The sequence below is a fragment of the Electrona antarctica genome (assembly GCF_951216825.1).
Source record: "Electrona antarctica genome assembly, chromosome: 4".
Classification (NCBI taxonomy): Eukaryota; Metazoa; Chordata; class Actinopteri; order Myctophiformes; family Myctophidae; genus Electrona; species Electrona antarctica.
Genome location: NC_136809.1, coordinates 19,775,573 through 19,800,140, shown reverse-complemented (window position 1 = coordinate 19,800,140; position 24,568 = coordinate 19,775,573). Strand labels below are relative to the sequence as shown.

The window sequence follows — 24,568 nt, the reverse complement described above, 5'->3', positions numbered from 1 at the left end:
ATCAAGACAAAACTGTTGGCTTATTGAGGCCTCTTGGCTATTACTGTTATGATGTTGAAATAAGTCAGAGATGGATTGTTGTCCTTGTCCTACTGAAAAGTTTTAAACATTTTACCTGTTATCTCTTGTCCTCTCACCCCAAGCCCAATAGCTTTACACAGATCATTATTCGAAAACAAGGATTTTCAGTGCAAACACTATGTGTAGTTAACTTATATAGGCAAAGCAACAATATGCAATAATGACCAAAAACAAAGCAACCACAAACTGCCCAGCAGCTGGCTATGTACACACATTCTACTTGGGTATAGGGTGACTGTCATGTACTACTCCATCCCGTATGCTTAAGCGTGGTCTGTTTACCCTTGTGTGTGTCTCAGTGCTGGCCAGTGTGGAGTCACGAGGTGTGCTGAGGAAAATCAGCGACATGCTGGAGGTGATTCTAAAGAGGATGGATAGCCTGTCCAAGCTCGACAACACCACCTCCACGGACACACGGCGTCTGGATGAGCTGAGCTCGGCTATCAGCAGGTAATCAACTCAACTCAACTATTTGCATCTGTTCATCTCGGTAACAGTCTATATTGGGACTTTGCAAGCCTACATTTAACAAAGGAAACAAAACAACACCGCATTTCCTTGACCCTCAATCAGACAGGGAAGATTCTCCAGGAAATATTATGCAGGGAAATAAAGAGAGATGTGTATGATAGGTGCCATGTGGTCACAATTCTACATAATAGTACTATATTGATAATAAATATACAATGATAAACCATCATTGACATCACAGGTCAATAAAATATCTTATCTTACCTTATTAAATATGGTGCAGAACAGTTGAAGACAGAACACAGTTTCTCTAGCTTTTTCATACAAGCACAATTGGATGAAATGGATCATGGATCATTCACATGAAGCAGTGACACCGGTGACAACCACTTTAGCTGGTAGTTTATAATCATTGAATAATGTGTCATGCTACTTATATGTGAACAAATCCTGCAGTGTGAATTAATTAAGCAGTCAATAGTAGTAAATGACAAGTTAAAGGGTTGAGCCAAGCTTTCCGTTCAATCGTCTTACAATGAACAATGGCCTTTCACAGTATAATATTTTATAATCAACAATCTAACTTAGGTTAGTTCCATTATGATATCAATTGATGGGTTTTGCTTGTTAAGCCCTGTGCTTACCGTGTAGTGTAACATTCATTTGGAAGACACGTGAATGCTACCTTCAACAATGATCTTCCCAGATATTACTTGCTTTAGTAGTACTGTTGTTCTGTGGGGAGGGTACCACACACACCCCCAACATTTTGTAAACATAATTCATTAACCTACTCCTTCATTTCCTTTTCCTCTTTTATATTGATGACAAAATGCTCCCCTTTTTGCTCATCAGCCTTCTTTATTTTGCTCCATCCTCGTCCTCTTTTTCCCCTCATGTCATCACCAGAGGAAATTGCTGCCTATTACTGCAGCTTCTACAAATGAGCCTCCTTTGACATTGCTGCTATTGCCTTCATCACACTGCCCGTCTCTCTGCTCCTCTGTACCAAAATATCCAATTTGTCTTTTCTATCTACCATTATCTTTCAATCCACCTACATTTATTTTCAAAGTGCCAGACTAAATGCTGCACTATACACAAAGTATGTGAATAGCACAGCAATAAATCGACCTTGTTAAATGATTTCGATTGAATGCTTAGGTTCAGGTCTGAATGTGGGCATGAGAGCGGAAGCAAGAAGGTATTAATCAAATCTGGCAATAGCACTGACTCGATTCTATGTCTGGAAATTAATTTAATTTGGAATAGGTGTTTTAGGTCAGTGCACATGGTATTCAATATCTCAGAACATAATGTCAGAACAGGTCAGCTCCATATATGGAGATCTGAGGTTGGCAGCGGGGGCAGTGTCTTGAATGTACAGGGTTTGATGAGGTCTGGCAATATGGAGTGTGTCTTGAGTGATGAGGTCAGATCAACATATGGAATGTCAGAACAGGTCAGCTCCATATATGGAGTTGTAAGGGTCGTAGTGGGGGCAGTGTCTTGAGTGTTTGATGAGGGCCCATAGGGCCGGGCCTTCATTTTCGGGCATGTTGAGAACTCTAGTTTTCACCGGCTGCCGGGCACAACTGCACTGCACTAATAACTGGGGCGGGCCCTTCTAGAGTTTGAATGGACATCGAAGAGGAAGGACGGGTGGGGGTGGATCAACATATGGAATGTCAGAACAGGTCAGCTCCATATATGGAGATCTAAGGGCTTGAGGTCAGATGTACTGTAGAGTTGCTGGCCGGCTCCATATATGAAGATCTAGGTGATGATCCAGTCTTCTCCATGTATGGCTATTCAGGGTTTGATGAGGTCAGTCTCGTGATCTTCATATATGGAGATGGCCATATATGGAGCGTGTCAGGAGGCTGACGGCCATATATGGTGGCATGACGTGTCACGACTCACGAGGCGCGACGGACTGACGGCCATATATGGTGGCATGACGGATGGACGGACTGAGAGGTTTTGCAGGTTTTCATAGTAATCTACAATCTATACTTGTGATATACTCCCACTGCAGTGTGTAGTTATCACAATATACTGTGATATACTCCCACTGCAGTGTGTAGTTATCACAATATACTGTGATATACTCCCACTGCAGTGTGTAGTTATCACAATATACTGTGATATACTCCCACTGCAGTGTGTAGTTATCACAATATACTTGTGATATACTCCCACTGCAGTGTGTAGTTATCACAATATACTGTGATATACTCCCACTGCAGTGTATGGTTATCACAATATACTTGTGATATACTCCCACTGCAGTGTGTAGTTATCACAATATACTTGTGATATACTCCCACTGCAGTGTATGGTTATCACAATATACTTGTGATATACTCCCACTGCAGTGTGTGGTTATCACAATATACTGTGATATACTCCCACTGCAGTGTGTGGTTATCACAATATACTGTGATATACTCCCACTGCAGTGTATGGTTATCACAATATACTGTGATATACTCCCACTGCAGTGTGTAGTTATCACAATATACTTGTGATATACTCCCACTGCAGTGTATGGTTATCACAATATACTTGTGATATACTCCCACTGCAGTGTGTGGTTATCACAATATACTGTGATATACTCCCACTGCAGTGTGTGGTTATCACAATATACTGTGATATACTCCCACTGCAGTGTATGGTTATCACAATATACTGTGATATACTCCCACTGCAGTGTGTGGTTATCACAATATACTGTGATATACTCCCACTGCAGTGTGTGGTTATCACAATATACTGTGATATACTCCCACTGCAGTGTGTGGTTATCACAATATACTGTGATATACTCCCACTGCAGTGTGTAGTTATCACAATATACTTGTGATATACTCTCACTGCAGTGTGTGGTTATCACAATATACTGTGATATACTCTCACTGCAGTGTGCACTGCTACAAGGACTCAGTCTTGCTTATTGTCTCCATCTACATAGGATGAAAGAGGATTAACTGAGTCATTGTCCAGGGATTGACTTGGTGGAGGTGGTTTTGCTAGAAACGGATTTGAACTGTGGTTACTCCATCCCAGGGACTTTGATCAGGACTTAATAAGCTTTGGTTGAACTCAATGAAGAACTGTCCTGATTATAAAATGTGATGAAGGAGAGGAGAGAGGGTAGAGCTATTTGGTCAGATTGTCAGCATGTTTAACTAAAATAGAACAGAACATTTGTCTAGTCGTGGTATTGTTGTAAAGTGGATGTGGTTCATGCAGTTCATAACTGAACCTCTGGTCGGCCCATCAACGTGGAATGGTAATGATGTGTAACAGTAACAGTGAAAATGGTAGCATTTTGCAGTAGTAAAAGTATCAATACTTCAAAGTACCAAAAGTAGAAAGTACTCTTCATACCCATTTCAAGTTTTCAAATGTATTACAAATCTTTTGAAAATAGCAGATCTACAAGCTCCATAATGTGTTGCATTGCGATGCATTGTGGATGTGCTATTTTAGCTATTCATTATACAAGTATATTGAGCTTAAGTGCTTATAACCGTCAAAGTGGCTGCTGTGAAACATCTCCATTTATCAAGCCACTTCCTTACAAACAGTATCTCAAGTCATCACATTTTCTCGTGGCTTATTTCAATCTGGGGTTCTTTTCTTGTGTGCATATTTATGAAAACAAATTGTCCTTTACATTGAATTTCTGCGAACAAAGCAAAATCAAAATGCAAGGGGAACAACAAACACAATCTATTTGGCACTGTGCTGATTTAAGTCCTGTTTGGGTATTAGTTCTGACTGACTGCATTCTGGTACAGAATGGATAGCTGAATAGAATGTTTGGAGGGAGTCTGAACAGAATAATGACTAAGGAGATGAAAACAGCGCACGCACGCACGCACGCTCGCACGCACGCACGCACGCACAGTACGTGCGTGCGTGTGCCGGACACAGCAAAAATATGCAGGCAAAACTCCCTTAGTTACCTTTAGCTCAGCTTGTCAGTGTGCACTGTGCACACACACATACTTTGTCCCACTTCCATTATTTTCCAACTATCCAATACAAGTAGCAGTAGTGTGGCAGTATAGATGATATTGAGTGTGTCGCTTCACGTAAAGAAGAGATCTACAGGCCGGCACTGCGTCATATCACATATGGAACACCAAACAGCTCATATAGATCTTCTTGTTTAATTATTGTTACATTATTTATAAACATTTAACTTATCATTAGAAAAATAGACTCCATCCATCCCCTGACATAGATTATCTATCTATCTATCTATCTATCTATCTATCTATCTATCTATTAAACATGTCAGGGGATGTTATACATGCACTTTAACAACACATATTATTGGGACACCTACAGAAAATTGCAGATGAACATTTGGTATCCAGTAATTCCCATCAATTCACAATACAATCCTATCCCTTTAACAAATTGCCTGCAACGCTAACTCTAATATGGACACATTTTCTATAGGCTACTGTACAAGGTCCAGCCTTAAACTGGGTTCTTTTTTTTTTCTATAATTTTTATCCCACGATTTTGCAACCCAGTTTTCACCCAGTGCCATTTATATAATGTAATCCTGGGCGCTACTCTTCCTCTGCCAACCTGGGGGGGGCAGCGGACTGACCTCATGCCTCCTTCTATGCATGAGGAGTCCAAGCTGCTTCTTTTCACCTGACAGGGGGGAATTTCCCTGGCCGGATGTAGCGCGTGGAAGGAACACATTATTCTGACCAGTTCCTTTCCCCTCCATCAGGCGCCCCGGCTGGCCAGGGGGAGGTAGTTTTAGAGACCAGGATTACTGCATGTTTTTGTGAGGGTACCTACCCTAGGGGAAACGGGGAGAATATGCTAACTCCACACAGAAAGGCCCTTTTGCCAACCCCACCTCGGGTATGGGCACTGATGACGCGGAGGAGGGAACACGCTCCCAGCGCCCACAGCGTCCCCAGCGGGAATCGAACCCAGGACCTTCTAGCTGTGAGGCGACAGCACTACCGACTGTGCCACCGTGCCCCTTAAACTGGGTTCTGACCCAGTCTTGTAATCTCTTCATCGCTTCACCTCTCATATTTCGCTCTCCATCAATGGTGCTTTTCCAATTCTCTCCTCCGATGTTCTGTTTCTCTTTGGAGTTCTCTATCTGTTCTTCTCTCATTTGTAAGTGAGCCATCTGTCTTCATTCATCACAGGGGGGCTGAATGCTGAGAGCAATGCAACAGAGAGCCATCAAATATGTATGGCCCCTTAGCCTTTGATTATCATTTCATGTTTCTATTCAACTGTTTTGTTGCCCTCCACGATGGCACAGGTGACATCTTTTATTTATTTTTTATTTTTCTAATGCTTTCCCCCCCTTTTACCAGAACAGTCCCCCTAAGTGGTGTTCAAAGATGATCTTTCATAACCCTTTTTGTATTCAGCTCTCTAGATTTCTCTGTATCTGTGTTTCTTCTCCCATTTTTTCCCCTCCACTAATTTTCCAATTCTGCCATAGTCTCTGTGTAATAGTGCCAAACCTTATTGTTCATCTTGAGGAGGGTGTACAGTGGCCAACTGTTATGTATTATTTTTAATACTAACACCCTCCGCGCCATTGCCGACGATTAAAGTCAATTGAAGCCTAATTTTGATACTGACGCTTAACGCCATTGCCGACGGCCTTCGGCAATTGAGCTTTTATAGCACGTTCGATTGCTCGAGCCAAAATGCTACTCACGTTAGCCGGTTAGCTAGCTGTGTTGTTAGCACAGCACTGGATCGCCCATCTTAGATCGTCGTCGCCATAAGAATCCATTCTATCCATTTCTTTCAATCGCCTGTATCTCCTATTCCTTGTCCCAGATGGCATTTTGGTCAAAACAGCGTTTCTTTGATGGAACAGATCTGACGATGTAGAGCTCTCCAGAGCTCCGGTCTGGATTCAGATTGTAAAAAAGGCCTGCCTAGCTCCGTGTAGATTCTAAGGTTATGACTACTGCTCATGGACCGGAAATGGCGGCTTTTCAAAATAAGAGCTCAAATTAAAAAAAATCTGGCGTGAATTAGATCCTAATTTTTCAATAAATGCTAGCGGCCTAAGTGCTAATTACTAATTATGAATAATAACCAAACACAATAAGGACCCAGCGTTATCGCCGCTTTTAGAATGCAAGTAATTAAAGTAAATACTCTAAGACCATTTCGGCGTACAAATGAATCATTTAGATAACCTTTGAATTAGAAGAACATACATTTAGCCGGGACTCGGGAGGAGACCCGTTGTAAGAATGTAATAGAGTAAAAGTACTCAAGTCAAAATGTACCTATCGTACCGGCATGTAAAACCTTTCCAAGTAAATATTAAACTTTATCTTTAATGGTATAATGTTAACCTTATAGAAAATGTAATACTATATTAATAAACCTTTTAAGGATATAAATACTTTAGCGGAAAACTACAATACTTAATATGAGAGAACAGTAAAAGTATACAGAGTACTTACGGCAGGAAAAACCAAGAAGAAACTTTGACAGCACGCAATGAAAGGAGTCCACACCAGCGCACATACGTTTCCAAATGATTATATTCCATTATATTCTGGGGAGTAGAATGTACATCCAAATACAGCATCGAAAAGGTCTCCCCTTGACAAATCCTCAGTGGTATGATTATATAGTACATTAATCAAAACAACCCTTTGACATCGGGAACGACGGGAAGTATTATATTTTGGGTTCAGAGGTTAACAAAAAGTGAATAATGGTGACATCTGTAGGATGGGAGTTTACTAATGGAGAGACTGAGAAACGTGGCACTGTTATTTCCTGAAAGCCAGGAAACATGAATCTTGGGAGATGTAGTCATAAGTAATTAACATGTAGTTCCAAACTGGAGTCTGTGAGAACGAAATTAATGTTTAAGACAAAATAAGTGTTAAGAGGGAGTCTGGTTGTCTGCCTCGATACAAGGTCAAACAACATGTTTCTCACAAATAAACTGGGTATAGATAAACTGGAGGTTCTGGGGCAAACGGGAGAAACAATTCTTATCTAAACGCTGGCTCCATAGCTAAACCAGATACACGAGAGGAAAAAATAAGTATGTGGGACACAGGACACATGAACACGGCATTCACAAACAACCAAGGTCTTAATAATATCCATCACCAACTGTATTCTTTTTTGTATTTGTTTTACTGAAAATAAGGTTAGAAATAAGTTTAGGGTTAGGCATAGTTTTACTGGGGTTACGTTTAGGAATAGGGTTAGGTTTTCGCACCGTTTTATTGAGGTCAAGGTTAGGAATAAGGTTTGGTTTAACCATTTAGGCATGCTTTACTGAGGTTACGTTTAGTAACACCGGGCTGAGCAGTTACGCCGGCTGTACGCCCGGGCGACTGTGTTTTGAGGCGAGGGTTCTGGTATCCTAGACAACCATGTCTCCTCCATTACACATGGAGTCGCCAGCTGCTTCTTTTCACCTAACAGTTTTCACCATGCAGGAGGACATAACGCATGTGGAGGAACAGACCAACATGTACTGTAACAAACTTGTAACCTGAAAGCATCAACAGCAAATGCTGCTGGCTTCCCACCCACAAACACGGGACATTGGATTCGTTGGAATCAGAGTTATTAAAGTTAACCAAAACTAGCAAAAATGAGTAAAACTATTCCGTGTACTAAAACGTCCGTCCGTCCGTCCGTCCGTCCGTCCGTCCGCGTCTCTCTCTCTCTCTCTCTCTCTCTATCTCTCCATCTCACACACACACACACACACACACACACACACACACACACACACACACACACACACACACACACACACACACACACACACGGTGTGTGTGTGTGTGTGTGATTGCAGATTGCAGACTCATTTAAATCTTATGCATTCTTCATATCTCTCTTTCTATCGCATTAAGATCCATTTTGCCAAATTCTTTGCTCCATTAAGCTATAGTGTAGAGTGCAAAACCACAAACTGAGAAATAATTAGCTCTGTTAGCTATAGTAGGAGTGTCGAGTGCAAAACGAGAAACTGTAGTTTCAGAGAGACGTGCAAGACACTACGGGAGTCAGATTCAACCTCAGGTCCTTGTTGCGACTCACAATTGGAGCGCGTTCTGTTGCACTAATTATCGGAGCCACCAGGCACCCTGCCCCTCTCTCTTTTAATCACTCTCACTTTTATTCTCTTTATCTTATCTCCTTACCTTTACCGCCTGTCTCTTTTGCATCTCTTCATCTCTCTCTCTCTCTCTCCCTCTCTCTCTCTCTCTCTCTCTCTCTCTCTCTCTCTTCATCTTTATCTCTCAGCCTTCTCCCCTCCATTTATACAAGACAGTGGTGGTGGTGTAATGCCATGGTACTGTTGTTGTTGGCGGAGAGGAACACAGCAGTGTTCATTTTGATAGCAGATTTTGATTTAGTTTTAGTCATAGTCCTTTGAGTAAAATTTCATGTAGTTTTAGTCATATTTTTGTCATCTGAAATGTTTTACTTTTAGTATAGTTTCAGTCAAATACATATATATTTAAGATTTTAGTTGAATAAATCTACAGTTGATTTTGTTTGAATTTTTGGCGTTGAATGGGTCGTAATGGCTGATTTTACACTTGGTTGCAAATAGCCGATCTACAAGCTCAATACGAGCTTGTATATCTGTGATTTTCAGAGTGCAACAGCCTTGTCTCTTAGTTCTACTGTATTCCTCCTCCTTCTCTAGTCCCACTAACATTTCAGTCTAGTTTTTATATGTTGACGAAATTGTCAACCTATTGAGTTTTACTTTTAGTCATCATAGCTTAGTTTTGATTGTGGCACAGTGAATGGTGATTTGAGACAGTTCACACTGTGCCATTGTGTGGCACAGTTAATGGTGATTTGAGAGGTCCAGAATCCAGGCCACACAGTGATGTTGTCCCTGTGGGGCAGCATAAACCCTGTGTTTCCACATGAATGAATGCCCAATTTCATACTCGTAGCACAGTATTTTATTTGTTGTAACAAAGTGTGACACTGTGTCAGTGTCGCACAAATGTAGATTAAATAGCCAGTGTTATTTTTGAGAATAATGACAATCGGGCTTCCAGGTTGAAAGGTATTATTAAAATATAACTACATTAGATCCATTGAAATATAGGATCCCCCCCCCCCCCCCCCCCTCAATTCATATTGGTGGGGAAATGTCTCTGTCTGTTTCTGCCCAACAACGACGATACTGTACAGTCCACACACATGCACGCACGCACGCGTGCACACACACACACACACACACACACACACACCCCCCCACACACACACACACACACACACACACACACACACACACACACACACACACACACACACACACACACACACACACACACACACACACACACACACACACACACAGTCATGCACCCTGTGCAGGGACACGCTCCTCCGTTTGAGACTCATTGGTGCTGACACACTCCCGTGTAGCGGCGAATGGGACTTGATGTCTGAGGCTCCAGTCTGCAATTCGCCTTCGGGGCAGACACTCGTTAGAGTAGAAAATAGAGAAGAAATAATGAGAGAGGGGGGAGAAAGAGAGGGAGAGAATACGCGAGATATGGAGAGAGAGAGATATGGAGAGAGAGAGAGAGAGAGGGGGGGGGGAAAGGAGAAATGCAGAGTTGATTCATTCCATTTTTCTGTGTGCAATAGATGAAAAGGGAGATTGTTTAGATCTCCCCTAAGGCATGCTCCCTTCAAAGATTGCAGCTCTAGCTCGGCTACACGTTTTCTTCCCTCTAAAAAGCATCCGTATCAATTCATTCAATAACACACTGGAAAAAGAATAGCCAACCGAAAACAATTCAGGTCAGTACCATAGCAACTGGAGGTCAAATTAATTAGAAGGAAAGCGTTTAATTCCATTCAAATTTGTGATTTTGATTTGATTTTGACAACAATACGGTATAGATATAGTTAGTAATGTATATGTTATAGATGTAGTGCTAAATACTTCTTAATCAACAACCATGAACAGACTGGTATTTATGTTATGTGCGTGCGTGCGTGCGTGCGTGCGTGCGTGCGTGCGTGCGTGCGTGCGTGCGTGCGTGATACATTATGTCTGCAATCAACATGAGAGTAGAAATGGAATGTACTATCGTTGCTGTCCGGAAGAAACGTTTGTGTGTGTGTTAAAAATATACTCCACACGTTTAGCCATTTATTTAGCAGCTGCTGTTGAAGCACAGCTGAGCTGGTCTATGTTCGATATTAGTTCTGCTGTACTAGCAAGCTATCTTTCTCATTGGCTGCCGTATTGCCTGCCTCGTCTCTAGGCAACCAGACAATTTTTGCCTCTAGCCGACCTCTCAGCCATGGGATGCTAGCAAGCAACAGAACGGCATGACTCTCTGTCTCGATCAACCATGGGATGCTAGCAAGCAGACGAAAGCAAGGGCTTGCAAATCACTTTGTAATGCTCCAGGTTTATTCACGAACACAGCAGGCAGGACATCGACCAGTATAGGTCAAGTATATGATCTCAAGCAAGAAACAACATAATTACCCTAATTACAGACAAATAGAATCCCTTGGTGAAATTACATTGGCACGCGACGTGATAAAAACTGACACAGATATTTACATTTAATTCTGCAGATATAAGGCAGCTGGTAATTAATTGATGTTCATCAATTCTTGTTTTTTTTTCATAAATCACTGCTATTGAACTCTCTGTGTTGGTTTAAAAATATATTGAACCAATGAAAAGTATTAAAATGCACTTAGACAACAACCTCCACTCAAGCTTTCCTGAACATTTTTGGAGTTATGTGGTTTCTTCCAGGCAGAAGAGATATGGAGCATGAGACTTGCGTTGAGGTGCCATCCTACTTATACAAACACACTAAAGTACAGACACTCTTTCCATGGAAGCACACTGACCCGTGTCATATTTTAGCCTTGCTCTGAATTGGCTGATGTGGTGCTGCCAGAGCTGTCTCACACTATTAGGGACATGAGCTCACCCGAGACAGACAGATAGACACCGAAAACAAGTCATCGGGGAAAAAAGGATAACAAAAAGAAAAGAATAAACTTTTTGGGACACCATGGTAAAAGTGGTTAAGCATAATATGGTTTGTTCCTTAATGCTGATTAACATGCAGCAGAGGGCTGGACATCAAATATCTTTGTCAGCCTTTGATCATAATCATTTTATGTTTCTGTCCCACTGTTTTGTTGTCCATGGAGGACATTTTTTTCTATTTTTCTTTCCCTTTTTATTTTTCTCCCCTGTGCACATGCAGGGCTTATCCCCTTGCATTCTGTCTGCTTTCATCCCCTTTGTGCTATTCAGACATCTGTATTTCTCTATTTTTCCATCTCTGCCCTCGGTCTTGTATATATACGGTACCTGCTGCTGTGCACTGATCACTGTCAGTATATGTCTGTCTCTTTCTCGGGCAGCCACTGTAACAGACAATAGAGGTGAGCAGCGGTCTGCGTGGAAGTTGTACAATCATAAGGCAAGCGAGCTTCACAGCTGGGGTTCTCCCTAGTCCCTAACCTTGGGTGCTCCATACCCTCTGTTTCTCACGGCAGGGGACAAAATCAGAAGCATTTATAAGAGCTGCCATAGCAACAGCAGTATGTCCTGAACCCATTTGAACAGTGCAATTGCTAGCATTCAGGGGCGGATTTACTGTAGGCAAGGTAAGGCAGATGCCTATGACGACAAATAAACACGACACACACGTCCCGACAGCCGACAGCCTCATTCTTCATTTGATTGGTTGATTGAAAGCAGAGCAGAGACACAGCAATAGCACCGGAGCAAAAAGTTTGTCCAGGCCAGGGCAAACTTATTTTCGAAGTGAGGATGTACCACCACGGCACTGCAGTGGCAGCAATCACTCCCCACGCTGAGGGAGAACCAGAGGTCCGTCCTTGTTGCTGCTTTTGCATCCGTTGGACTGTTGGGGCAGTATTATGTGTGTCTTAAGTACCAGGTCTTATTACTTAACTTAAGACCTGGAGGCGTGGTCAATGCTGTTTGGCCACTCAGAATAGCCAAATGGCATCGATCACGCCTCCAGGTCTTAAGTTAAGTAATAAGACCTGGTACTTAAGACACGCATAATACTGCCCTTGGTCTCTACAGAGGCAATCGGGATTCTATCATCTATCAAGAAGCTACCAACACAGCTAACAAAATTCCTAGCAGCTACTGAAATCAATGGGAACAGCTGGTATCTTGGCTTCAATATAGCAAAAAAAAACGAGACTGATATTTGTTAGAGCGACAGATTATGTCGCAATTATATTAGGCCTATATGACGCTTTTTTTCTTTCATGTAGGCTCCATTATATCTGACTGGTGCAGAGCTTGTGGTTCAATAAAGTACAACATAAAAGTGTATGTTGTTGTCATTGTTGTCATGGTTAATCATTTACCAATCACTAACTACTGTAGCCTATACAGCTCCAAGTTACAACACAAATTGTATTTCGGTAACTTCTGTCTATCAATCTGCGTCGACCGACCCCCCCCCCCCCCCCCCCCCCCCCCTAGGGGACACGTGGAGAACATGCAAACTCCACACAGAAAGGCCCTTTCGCCAACCCCGCCTCGGGTATGGGCACTGATGACGCGGAGGAGGAAACACGCCGCCAGCTCCCACTTATTATTATAATAGTATAGTATATAGTATAGAGAAGAAGGACTTCTGTAAGGAGTTTTGCAGAAATCTGGACAGGCTGTTCAGGGTGATTTTGAGGTTTACCGTACTAGTCCTTGTTGTGATCTAAATACTGGACCCTCGTCTGGTTCTGACAGACAGGTAGTGTGTGCAGGCTGGGTGGTGTGTGACAATCCTGTTGAAGTATTCCTTTGGTACGGCGACTACGGCGGCGGCCGGCGGGTACCCGGGAGAACAAATTAACGAGACACGAGACAGTATCACGCTAAGGTTCACAAAGTTTATTACACAAACATGAAACATATATAGTGCTGGATCATAATGACGTAACAATAAGATATGAGACAGAAGAACGTGCCTACTGCAGCAAGGCTGACCTTGCTGTCGCCTAGATGTCTCTCGTAGCCTATCTATAAAGCATGCTACAGTACCGGCAGTACACAATACATATCAAGTACACTGTATCTCAAGTTCAAGTACATAGACTAAGATGTACTGTGCATGGGCTAATATCACAACAGTCCTTACCCGTTCTGAATATATGAACACCAAATGATGACTGATAGGGAGGGAATTGTTAACAGATGATCTTGGGAAGTTGGGTTGGGAACAAAGGTATAGGCTAATGTAATTATGTAAGATGTGGACGTCTGGACGATAACGCACGGTGGAAGAGGGGGGCAGACAGTGTGGTTGCGAAACAGCGCATGTGTTCACGTTAGCGCACGTAACGTTGGCTGCAAATTCCCCCATCCAACGTTGTGGCTGCTAAATCCCCCGTCCCGGGTGGATTGGGTGTCGAAAAACCCTGTTTGTATTTGTCTGGCAGTGAAGGAGGAGGCGGGGATGCTTTCGCTGTGTCAGTGCAGGCTTTCAGCTGCCTGTCTTCCACGCACCCCCCGCGTTGGCTGCGCTGTTTCGCCAAAAACTCTCTGATTTGAAGAAATATCGGCTGACGTGCAAACAGTACGAAGGTGTGAAATAACTGCAGTATGCGCCAGAGATGTTTTCCCTGTGTGGCTCTGCTGCCTGCCAGGGGTCTGTCTAATTCCTAAAGGGGAGGTGCGGTGGAGAAGGCAAGGGGATTAATCTGCGTCCCTCCCAACATGCATTTCACTCGTGACACGTGTTCTGCGGGATGGTGGCGGGGCTAGGAGTTGTTTTAGACGAAAATGAAGCAATAAGCATTTCACATTGCGATAGGTGCGTGTAGGCTCTCTGTGCACCACGGCGTGTGGAGATGGGCCCCTTGTGTTTTACAGACAGACAGACTTTCCATGAATTATTAGATTGATTCCTTCCATGCAAAGCAGTTCCTTTTCATTAGATTTCAATGTCTTTCATATTATATTTAGTTATTTAATGTCAAGTCTGATATTTTCCATACACAGTATACTACACATAATTTCTTAACGTCACGTTGTGAGCAACACAAATGCACCACCGGAAGAGGAGGGCTGAAGGAGTGTGAGGTTTCTGTAGCCCATCTCTGAGACACAGTGAGTTGACAGAAATGGTCAACTGTGGATTTAGTGAAGGCCAATTATATGAACATCAGGTTGAATATGGGTGAAGTGCTGCTATAAGTCTAGTGGAAAGAACCTGTAATCTTGCTTTCATAGTGAATTTACAGTAATAATGTCCACACTGAGTGCAGTGTTTTTAAGAACATAGAAGGAAACAGAGTGGTTCCCCTGCAGAGTTACCGTAAACAACTAGTGTTGTTCTGTGTTTGTCCATTAGGGCACTATGGATACCTGTGTGGATTCATACTGCATGAATCGTACGTGACTAATGGCCTGGGGCCCCATCTCTGCCCCATTAGCTTCCAGTGTGCAGACATTTGCTGCTTATCGGCGACAGACCGTGCTGCAGTTTTCGAGATTATAGCTCTAGATACAGGACGCTCTGGATTAAGAGCGTCTGCTAAATGCCTAAATTGTAAATTGTAAATTGTATACACAGAAACACATACAGACCCTCTTATAGAGGGCTACCCGGTTACACACCGGCATTCCGAAGCCTGCTTTTCCGACACATAGCCATTTTGACGTGCTCAATACTATTACTAACCCTAATCCTAACCCTAACCAACCGTACGTGGAAGCCACATATTCGGAGTGCTGGTGGTGCATCGGAATGCCACTCTGTTCCCGGGCTAGCCTCCCACAAAGCCATGCAATAACAATACCAGTTTTTTACTCTTAAGAGTTAAGAGTAAAAAACTGAGCCAAGGGGCTTGAGTTTTAGTCAAATATTAGTTGTAGAAGACATAAGGACAAGCGAGCCATCTAGAATAGGGCCTTTCTGTGAGTCTGTCCATGACTAATCTGGTAAACTGCTGGACCGATCAGCGCCACGTTTCTTGTGTACACTGCCAGTAGGCCAAGGAAGTACCTCCCTGTATTCACACATTATTGTGTTATATTTTACTTTAATTGAATAATGGAAGTCACTGGTGGTCGGATCTTGCTGAAAGCCTGAAACGTTGCCCAAATATGTAATCTTAAATCATGATAGAGCAGATAGACTACTAGACTCCTTGCAGATATTCTATACTGTTTATCAAGGCTTCATCATAAAAAAATGATAATGGATGATAATTAGCTCGGCCATGCCTTTCAGAACTCTGTTCAGTAGTTCTTGCATTCCCAAGATGAACAAAGTTCTGACTTAACATTTATATTGTTTGTTTTTTCTTCTCCCCGTAATCCAACATACCATGGACTGTTGTGCTTTGCTTTATGCATGCTCATTGCTCTTCCGCATCAGCATCAGCATCACACAGTCAGAAAATAAACAGGCCTATACTGCACACTGTCATCACACATATGAATAAAACAAACACAACCAGATGGCAATTCATTATTGCAGACAGATAGCACATACTTTGTACACTGTGTCTGTCGCCAGAAATGGAGAACACTCTGAGACAAATTATGTCAGAACACGTCCTTTCCACTGTGAGTTCCAGGCAGAATAGCCTTATTTATTATTTACTAGGCCAATGACAAAATTGCATTGCAATTACACACAAAGCCACTCATGTAGGACCCACTCCTTGGAGTGTTTTTGTCACTGTATATTTGCACATACGTGACATTTCCCATTGGAGGTCCCTTTCGACTATATTTTACACCCTAACCAAGAATCTACACTTTTACATTCATACGCAGTGGAAAAAGTACTAATTTTACAATATTTGGATCCAAGATGTAGCGGAGTAGTACAAGTAGTACAAGTATTGTAAATTGTAAATACTCAAGTAATCTACAAATACCTCAAAATGTTACTTAAGTACAGTAGGCCTACTTAAGGAAATGCACTTAGTTACTTTCCACCACTGATAAAGATGTGAGGAGGAGGAGGAGGGGGGGGGGGGGGGGTAGAGCAGGGGTGACAGTAGAAGAGGCAGAGGAGATAAAAGAAGGAGAAAGGAGGGACAGCAGAGCAGCAGGAGGAGAGGAGGAGAGGAGATAAGAGAACTAAAAGGGAAGGACAGCAGAGCAGCAGGTGGTGAGAGGAGAACGACGTCTGCCTGCGGGCAGAAAAGAGTTTTGCAGGACGCTGGACACAGTGGACAGGCTGCTCGGGGTGATTTTGGGGTTTATAATATTCCTTCTGTAAAAAGTAAAAAGCAGTTCCTTTTCATGTTGACTTGACTGGGATGTATAAGACTCGCACGGAACCATGTCTATCACTGACTGCACACACACTGTATCTTATTGTGTGTGTGTGTGTGTGTGTGTGTGTGTGTGTGTGTGTGCGTGCGTGCGTGCGTGCGTGCGTGCGTGCGTGCATGCGTGCGTGCGTGCGTGCGTGCGTGCGTGCGTGCGTGCGTGCGTGCGTGCGTGCGTGCGTCTGTGCGTGTACAGGTTTCAACCAGCCGGTCTGGTGGAGAGGATTCAGGCCATAGCCCAGAATGTGTCCAACATGGCGGTGAGAGTGGAGCAGATCTTGCAGAACAGCATGGCACAAGGACGAGGTACACCACCACCACCACCACCATTTACTGTCTGCTGTATATCATCTCTGCCTTGTTTTATTGTTTTTCTTCATTCATACAGTAGTTATATTGCACTGCAAAATCCAAGTCCAAAATTAATTTAACTCTGAGAGTGTAAAAATGGACCCGGTCAATTTCTACACTGAATTTATAGGTGTGTGTGTGTGTGTGTGTGTGTGTGTGTGTGTGTGTGTGTGTGTGTGTGTGTGTGTGTGTGTGTGTGTGTGTGTGTGGGGGGGGGGGGGGGGGGGGGGGGGGGGGGCGTGTGTGGGCGTGTGTGCGTGTGTGCGTGCGTGCGTGAGTGCGTGCATGCGCACGGGTGCAAGTATTGGAAATTGGAATTACTCAGGTACAAATACCTCAAAATTGTACTTAAGTACAGTACTTAAGTACATGTACGGCTACACCACACCTTTGATTGATGTCCAGACAGAATCTTATAGCAATTAAAAAAAAGATCAGAGTTAGACCAATGACAAGAATGTATTAGAGTGGAAACTACACTTTTTGCTATATCTCATTTGCACTTCAGTCCTTCCCTCCGACCTCTTTGCACACCCCCACTATTCTGCCTTCGCACTTTTTAATAAAATCATAAATTATTCCAGGATCCTGGCACAGATCTTCACTGCGTTCTGTATTTGCACATTGTGTACACCCACACACACACCCACCCACCCGCCCACCCACACACACACGCGCACGCACACACACACACACACACACACACACACACACACACACACACACACACACGCACACGCACACGCACACACACACACACACAAACCTCGCTACTCTCATTTGACCAGAGTTTATATCGTCGCTGTCGGGTGGGAAACTTGTATGTCCAAAAACGTTAATTTCTTCTTATTTCTTTTAATAGTTAAAATAGCAGATCTACAAGCTCACCTCGCCTGGTGTGGTGAGGCGTGGTGAGCTTGTAGATGTGCTATTTTGAGCGACACTCTTGATGAAGCAGGGCTATAATTCACAAAACAAAACGTATAAATGTGAAGATTGGAGATACGTGGTTTCTCTCTGAAAGCGACAATATGGGAATTAATGGACATTATAGCTCCCTTTGTTTGCTCGTGTCATTGCAGACGGCGGGCACTTTGCCACTGTAGAAATGCTGCTGCTTTTTTTTGTAATCACTGACAAAGTGAAACAATGCTGGCAGACTTTATTACCATATACCGCTCAGTGGCCGGTTGTTTATCTCACCTAACACGTGCACGAAACCACAAGGGGGAGAAAGAGAGAGGGGGAGAGAGAGAAAGAGAGAGAGGGGAAGAGAGAGAGAAAGAGAGAGAGAGAGAGAGGAACGTGATCAACATTTCTAGCTTGTTCTTCCAAATATAATGTTGTTATGGTCGGTCTCACAGGGATTAGGAGTGTTTGTGGTTTTATCTTGTTAGCTGACCACACTATTAATTGTCAGTCTGGTGGTTATTATTGTAATCATAATTTTGTTGACAGTGTTCATCATTTTGTACTGTGTGTGTGCGCGTGCACGCGCACACGGGTGTGTGTGTGTGTGTGTGTGTGTGTGTGTGTGTGTGTGTGTGTGTGTGTGTGTGTGTGTGCGTGTGCATGAGTCTGTCTGTCTGTCTGTCTGTACATACAGTATATTAACATATCTGTGTTCCTGTGTGTGTGTGTGTGTGTGTGTGTGTGTGTGTGTGTGTGTGTGTGTGTGTGTGTGTGTGTGTGTGTGTGTGTGTGTGTGTGTGTGTGTGTGTGTGTGTGTGTGTGTGTGGGTGTGTGCGTGTGTGCGTGTGTGCGTGCATGTGTGGGAGTGTGCGTGCGTGCGGGTGTGCGTGCGTGCGTGCATGCGCACGGGTGCAAGTATTGGAAATTGGAATTACTCAGGTACAAATACCTCAAAATTGTACTTAAGTACAGTACTTACCTACGTACTTGTCTGTGTGTGTGTGTGTGTGTGTGTGTGTGTGTGTGCGTGTCTGTCTGCGTGTGCATGAGTCTGTCTGTCTGTCTGTACATACAGTATATTAACATATCTGTGTTCCTCTGTGTGTTTTGAGTGGAGATAGAGAGAAAAAGCCCATGGGGAAAGAAAATCTCTTTTTCATTTCATAATGGAAAAAGTCAGAGTGCAAATGTGTTCCTCCAGAGAGAGAGAGAGAGAGAGAGAGAGAGAGAGAGAGAGAGAGAGAGAGAGAGAGAGAGAGAGAGAGACAGACAGACAGACAGACAGACAGACAGACAGACAGACAGACAGACAGACAGACAGACACACAGTCCCCCCCCCCACACACACACACACACACACACACACACACAGTCACACACACACATAGTCACACACACAACACACACACACACACACACACACACACACACACACACACACACACACACACACACACACACACACACACACACACACACACAGTCACACAGACACACACACACGCACGCACACACGCACACGCGCACGCACACTACTCTATGCCTTTTCCTCCCCTCTGAGTATAAGCAACAGCGAGGCAGTTAACTAAGTCAATGGAGCAATTAATGCAGTGAGTGCAGCTTGAGTGAGCGAACTGCATTTTCTAGTGGCACCCCAGTACGGGTCGCAGAGAGGACCTCTGAGCAGAATGATGCTGTGAACAAAGGCAGAGCAGACAGGGTGGGATGCTGCATGGGGGACCAGTGGTGCAACAACTGTACGCACATGTTTTACTTATAGGTAAAAGCATCAATACTGCAATGCCGAAATACTACATTGCAGTTACAATAAAATACTACTGTTACAATAAAATACCGGAATCAAAATGTTGAGTAAAAGTACCAAAAAGTATTGGCATGGAAATGTACTTAAAAATACCAGTTTGAACCCGGGCTCCCCCAGAGTTAGGCTGAGCTCACACCTTTCATGCAATTCTCTGCTCGTTGGATGCTCGTTGGATGCTCGTTGGGTAGTGTCATGGCCGCCCAATGTATTACCAATGGGAGTCACGTGCTTTGACCCAACATTGTGTTGTATGAGGGGGAGGGGGGGCAGTCAACACACAGCCAACCATATATCTATGCATACAACAGCTTGTAGGCGCAACATCCACCCAACGTCCACCCAACACAGAGGGTGGGGTTAACCACCAACCAATAGGAGAGAAGGGCTGTTTTGTATCCCAATGGGCGGAGTTTAGTTGTAGTCTCCTGAGCCCCGCAGAAAAGTCCGACTGGAGAGTGACAGAGCTTTTGAGAAATGATGATGTCACCGCTTATTAGCGCATATCATTTTTACTATAATTAGGTGAGAAATGCAGCTTGTGCCTGCATGGAAACTACACAGATATCTATCCAAGTGTTCATGTTTATATATCACTGTTAACAACTTTAAAACGTATTATGTTGCATCAACTGCAGTGAGCAAAGGCTCTGCTCTGCTGCATCCAATAATAAATATATCAGCCTACTAGTCCAGTGCGGACTATTTCATTTGCATTGGTGCCGAGTGCTAAGCACAACCGATTGTTTTAATTCAAAGTGGTATATATTCTGTGAAATGTTTATCGTCATTCCGTGTATCTACAAGCTCCAAGTGTTGCGTCCACATGCAGCGCGTTCCAAGCAGAGGTCCTCAAGTATATGTAAAACACTGCCAGTCCTCAGCGCAATGGCCCGTTGCGCAAAAAAGTTGAGATTTTACTTGTGTGATATTCAGATAATCTTCAACCGATTGTTATAATTCGAAGTGGTATATATTCTGTGAAGTTTATATTTTCATTGGGTGTACAAGTCATGTTTTTAATATGCCTTTATCAAATGATATAGAGAGATGGGTAGTGCCCAAGTCCTGTTAGCCATGCAGCCTATATGATCTGTGGTGCAGGCCTATACACTCTCTCAATTAGGGATTTTCCCAGAGGTTAATTTCACTGATGTGTACAACCTTTATTCAAATAGTTTAATTTGTATTGGAGTGCGAAGCTTGAACAATAGGTTCATTGCGGACCGCTACGGATAAACTGTGGATATTAACCTACCAATAAGCACCCAGGCCAAATGCCATTGCGCAGTAGCCTACACCAACAAGTCTATGCGTGGTGTGTGCATAGCCGCATGTGAAACTATATCGTGCTGTATTTTGCTCTCCATTTCATGGTCATGGTCATGCGAGGAGAGAGAGAGAGAGAGAGAGGGTGCAGAGAGAGAGAGAGGTGTGAATGGAATCGCATCGTGCGTATATGGCACATCTCTCTCATGTTTAGGTAATTAAGGGCGCACCATTGAATGCATGTCACTGTGCCTACATGCTGACAATGTGCGCGCGTGAACTTGTATTAGCCAGCCTACACATTATAACGTGACATTTATTATACAGCTCGAAAATATAGCCACTCTACAAGCTCACAACTTGTTACTTCTATAGGTCTGACTCTGCTATTAATTTATGTGCAGGACTTGCCAAGTCGCCAGAGCAATGGTAAAGTGTCTATCATTTTTAAATTGAGAAAAGTCGAGAGTCGGGATTTTGCACATAGTGTGACATGCTGACAGACAATGAAAGAAACATGTTCCACTTCCACTCACAATTTAGGTGGCTTTTAAAATGCGGTACTTATTCCTTCATTAAAAAATATGATTGGCACCTGTGTAAATATAAAAGCAAGTATAATATAGCCTACAATTGAAACCTGCTACTGCAGTGATTTTATCCTGTGTTCAATGCGTTTCTGCGTTTGGGTGTGGACATGATGATGATGATGAAATGACGCACGGCTGTCTCCAGTCATTTCAACAATCAGTACCAGATTTAAAGGCACTGATTCTGTGTGTTGGCTTGTTCAGAAGAGGATGACGTCTTTCGAAGAAAGTTTGATTCATTTAGCAAGCCAGTGCCCCATTCTGTATGTAAAAAGCCATCCGTTTTATTATGACAGTGTACAACTCCACATATCGCCGTATTGGTCACCAAAAACTACACGCAGATAAACGTGGGTCTGTTGTTTTCCGCATTCCGCTCTAGCGCACCGCCCACTTCCCGCAAAGCCTTGTGGGAAATGGATGCATCTAGGGAGGGACGGCCATGACACTACCCAACGAGCATCCAACGAGCATCCAACGAGCAGAGAATTGCATGAAAGGTGTGAGCTCAGCCTTAGGCTGAGCTCACACCTTTCATGCAATTCTCTGTGCTCGTTGGGTGTTGTGTCATGGCCGCCCAGCGGCCCAATGCATTTCCAATGGAGGTCACATGGTTTGACCCAACATTGTGTTGTGTGAGGGGGAGGGGCGCAGTTGTGTGCCCCTCCCCCTCACACAACACAATGTTGGGTCAAACCATGTGACCTCCATTGGAAATACATTGGGCGGCCATGACACTACCCAACGAGCACCCAACGAGCATCCAACGAGCACAGAATTGCATGAAAGGTGTGAGCTCAGCCTTAGGCTGAGCTCACACCTTTCATGCAATTCTCTGCTCGTTGGATGCTCGTTGGATGCTCGTTGGGTAGTGTCATGGCCGTCCCTCCCTAGATGCATCCATTTCCCACAAGGTTTTGCGGGAAGTGGGCGGTGCGCTAGAGCGGAATGCGGAAAACAACAGACCCACGTTTATCTGCGTGTAGTTTTTGGTGACCAATACGGCGATATGTGGAGTTGTACACTGTCATAATAAAACGGATGGCTTTTTACATACAGAATGGGGCACTGGCTTGCTAAATGAATCAAACTTTCTTCGAAAGACGTCATCCTCTTCTGAACAAGCCAACACACAGAATCAGTGCCTTTAAATCTGGTACTGATTGTTGAAATGACTGGAGACAGCCGTGCGTCATTTCATCATCATCATCATGTCCACACCCAAACGCAGAAACGCATTGAACACAGGATAAAATCACTGCAGTAGCAGGTTTCAATATTGTAGGCTATATTATACTTGCTTTTATATTTACACTTATGAGGTGCCAATCATATTTTTTAATGAAGGAATAAGTACCGCATTTTAAAAGCCACCTAAATTGTGAGTGGAAGTGGAACATGTTTCTTTCATTGTCTGTCAGCATGTCACACTATGTGCAAAATCCCGACTCTCGACTTTTCTCAATTTAAAAATGATAGACACTTTACCATTGCTCTGGCGACTTGGCAAGTCCTGCACATAAATTAATAGCAGAGTCAGACCTATAGAAGTAACAAGTTGTGAGCTTGTAGAGTGGCTATATTTTCGAGCTGTATAATAAATGTCACGTTATAATGTGTAGGCTGGCTAATACAAGTTCACGCGCGCACATTGTCAGCATGTAGGCACAGTGACATGCATTCAATGGTGCGCCCTTAATTACCTAAACATGAGAGAGATGTGCCATATACGCACGATGCGATTCCATTCACACCTCTCTCTCTCTCTGCACCCTCTCTCTCTCTCTCTCCTCGCATGACCATGACCATGAAATGGAGAGCAAAATACAGCACGATATAGTTTCACATGCGGCTATGCACACACCACGCATAGACTTGTTGGTGTAGGCTACTGCGCAATGGCATTTGGCCTGGGTCCTTATTGGTAGGTTAATATCCACAGTTTATCCGTAGCGGTCCGCAATGAACCTATTGTTCAAGCTTCGCACTCCAATACAAATTAGAGTGTATAGGCCTGCACCACAGATCATATAGGCTGCATGGCTAACAGGACTTGGGCACTACCCATCTCTCTATATCATTTGATAAAGGCATATTAAAAACATGACTTGTACACCCAATGAAAATATAAACTTCACAGAATATATACCACTTCGAATTATAACAATCGGTTGAAGATTATCTGAATATCACACAAGTAAAATCTCAACTTTTTTGCGCAACGGGCCATTGCGCTGAGGACTGGCAGTGTTTTACATATACTTGAGGACCTCTGCTTGGAACGCGCTGCATGTGGACGCAACACTTGGAGCTTGTAGATACACGGAATGACGATAAACATTTCACAGAATATATACCACTTTGAATTAAAACAATCGGTTGTGCTTAGCACTCGGCACCAATGCAAATGAAATAGTCCGCACTGGACTAGTAGGCTGATATATTTATTATTGGATGCAGCAGAGCAGAGCCTTTGCTCACTGCAGTTGATGCAACATAATACGTTTTAAAGTTGTTAACAGTGATATATAAACATGAACACTTGGATAGATATCTGTGTAGTTTCCATGCAGGCACAAGCTGCATTTCTCACCTAATTATAGTAAAAATGATATGCGCTAATAAGCGGTGACATCATCATTTCTCAAAAGCTCTGTCACTCTCCAGTCGGACTTTTCTGCGGGGCTCAGGAGACTACAACTAAACTCCGCCCATTGGG

At 43.4% G+C, this 24,568-nt stretch overlaps 1 protein-coding gene across 3 annotated transcripts in view; it reads left to right on the top strand.

The window, feature by feature from the left end:
• The first annotated feature begins 412 nt into the window (after window positions 1-412).
• The window catches only part of LOC306921388 (alpha-1,6-mannosylglycoprotein 6-beta-N-acetylglucosaminyltransferase B-like), a 95,718-nt gene continuing 71,562 nt past the window's right edge, over window positions 413-24,568 (top strand). For all 3 annotated transcript variants that reach the window (XM_079498500.1, XM_079498501.1, XM_079498499.1), the window contains exons 1-2: window positions 413-531; window positions 17,102-17,211. In XM_079498500.1, the coding sequence (XP_079354626.1) occupies window positions 428-531; window positions 17,102-17,211 (214 nt within the window). In that variant the 5' untranslated portion in view covers window positions 413-427. The remainder of the gene's footprint in view (window positions 532-17,101; window positions 17,212-24,568) is intronic.